A 947-nucleotide genomic window follows, 5' to 3' on the forward strand; every position below is an offset into this window, starting at 1 on the left:
CCTCCGCCGCTCCGCAGGACCGCATCCAGGCCCAGGGGTTACAAGGGGGGCAGCAAGGGAAAATCCTATTTTTTTTTCTTGGCGTGAAAAATAAAACGCGGAACAACAGAGGAAAAAAAAGGTAGGTGGCAGTCCTTCCTTTTGTCTGTTGTAGAAGGAAGGATTAAAAAAGCGCGATAGTTCCAAACTCCTCCAGATTACTATTATTTTTGCAGCAATAGGAGAGAATCCTTCTAGTGCATTTCACTTGTCTCCATGTGCTAAAAAGTTGTACAATAATTTCCCCTCATTAGCTTCATTATAAGCTATATTAGCAACAATTAAAAACGCAACATGAAAATGAAAAGACCAGGCGCGCAAATTGCAGCAAGACTCATTTGGCCTGCATTCCCCCTTTCACAATTACCAGGGAAATGAATTGAAAAGCACGCCCCTGCCTCAGTCCTGGTTGCTACAAGATGAGAACAATTAGCAAACTCCTTTCCACCACCTAATTTCGCGTGGTAACAAAATGGATTTTTCCCCATGAATGCCTAGCCGGCCTATTCATTATCTCTCCTCTATTAGTAATTTTCTGCTCCGTATTCAGCTAGCCAGCTCTTAATTTCCTCCTGTCTCGCAGTGTACACAGTGGCTCTTATGTCAGGCCCGGTCCATTTTTATCTTGTAATCATAAAGGCCACCAAAGCAATTATCGCTGGTCTTGACTGTAAAAGCTTGTCATTAATTAGCCTCCTTGCCTTCAGTGCTGCGGATTAGCCGGGGCTGAGGCTGAGTTAATGGAAATGCGGGTTCAATAAGACTCCCGGATTTTCTTGCCTGGATGCTCCGAGCGGAGGGGGATTGCCGGGTTTGTAAACCCCGGGCGGCGGGGGGCGGGCGCAGGGCTCGCCGGGGCCAGCCATGTGCCTCCCGCCTCCGCGCCCGCGCAGCCCCCTCCGCCTCCT

General features: G+C 48.7%; 1 protein-coding gene across 1 annotated transcript in view; it reads right to left on the reverse strand.

The window, feature by feature from the left end:
- The window catches only part of LOC104546507 (receptor-type tyrosine-protein phosphatase N2-like), a 100643-nt gene extending 99738 nt beyond the window's left edge, over window positions 1-905 (reverse strand). Inside the window, exon 1 of the mRNA XM_010191920.1 lies at window positions 820-905. Within this exon, the coding sequence (XP_010190222.1) occupies window positions 820-905 (86 nt within the window). The remainder of the gene's footprint in view (window positions 1-819) is intronic.
- Window positions 906-947: the final 42 nt, after the last annotated feature.

Source organism: Mesitornis unicolor, unplaced genomic scaffold (genome assembly GCF_000695765.1).
Source record: "Mesitornis unicolor isolate BGI_N332 unplaced genomic scaffold, ASM69576v1 scaffold40740, whole genome shotgun sequence".
NCBI lineage: Eukaryota > Metazoa > Chordata > Aves > Mesitornithiformes > Mesitornithidae > Mesitornis > Mesitornis unicolor.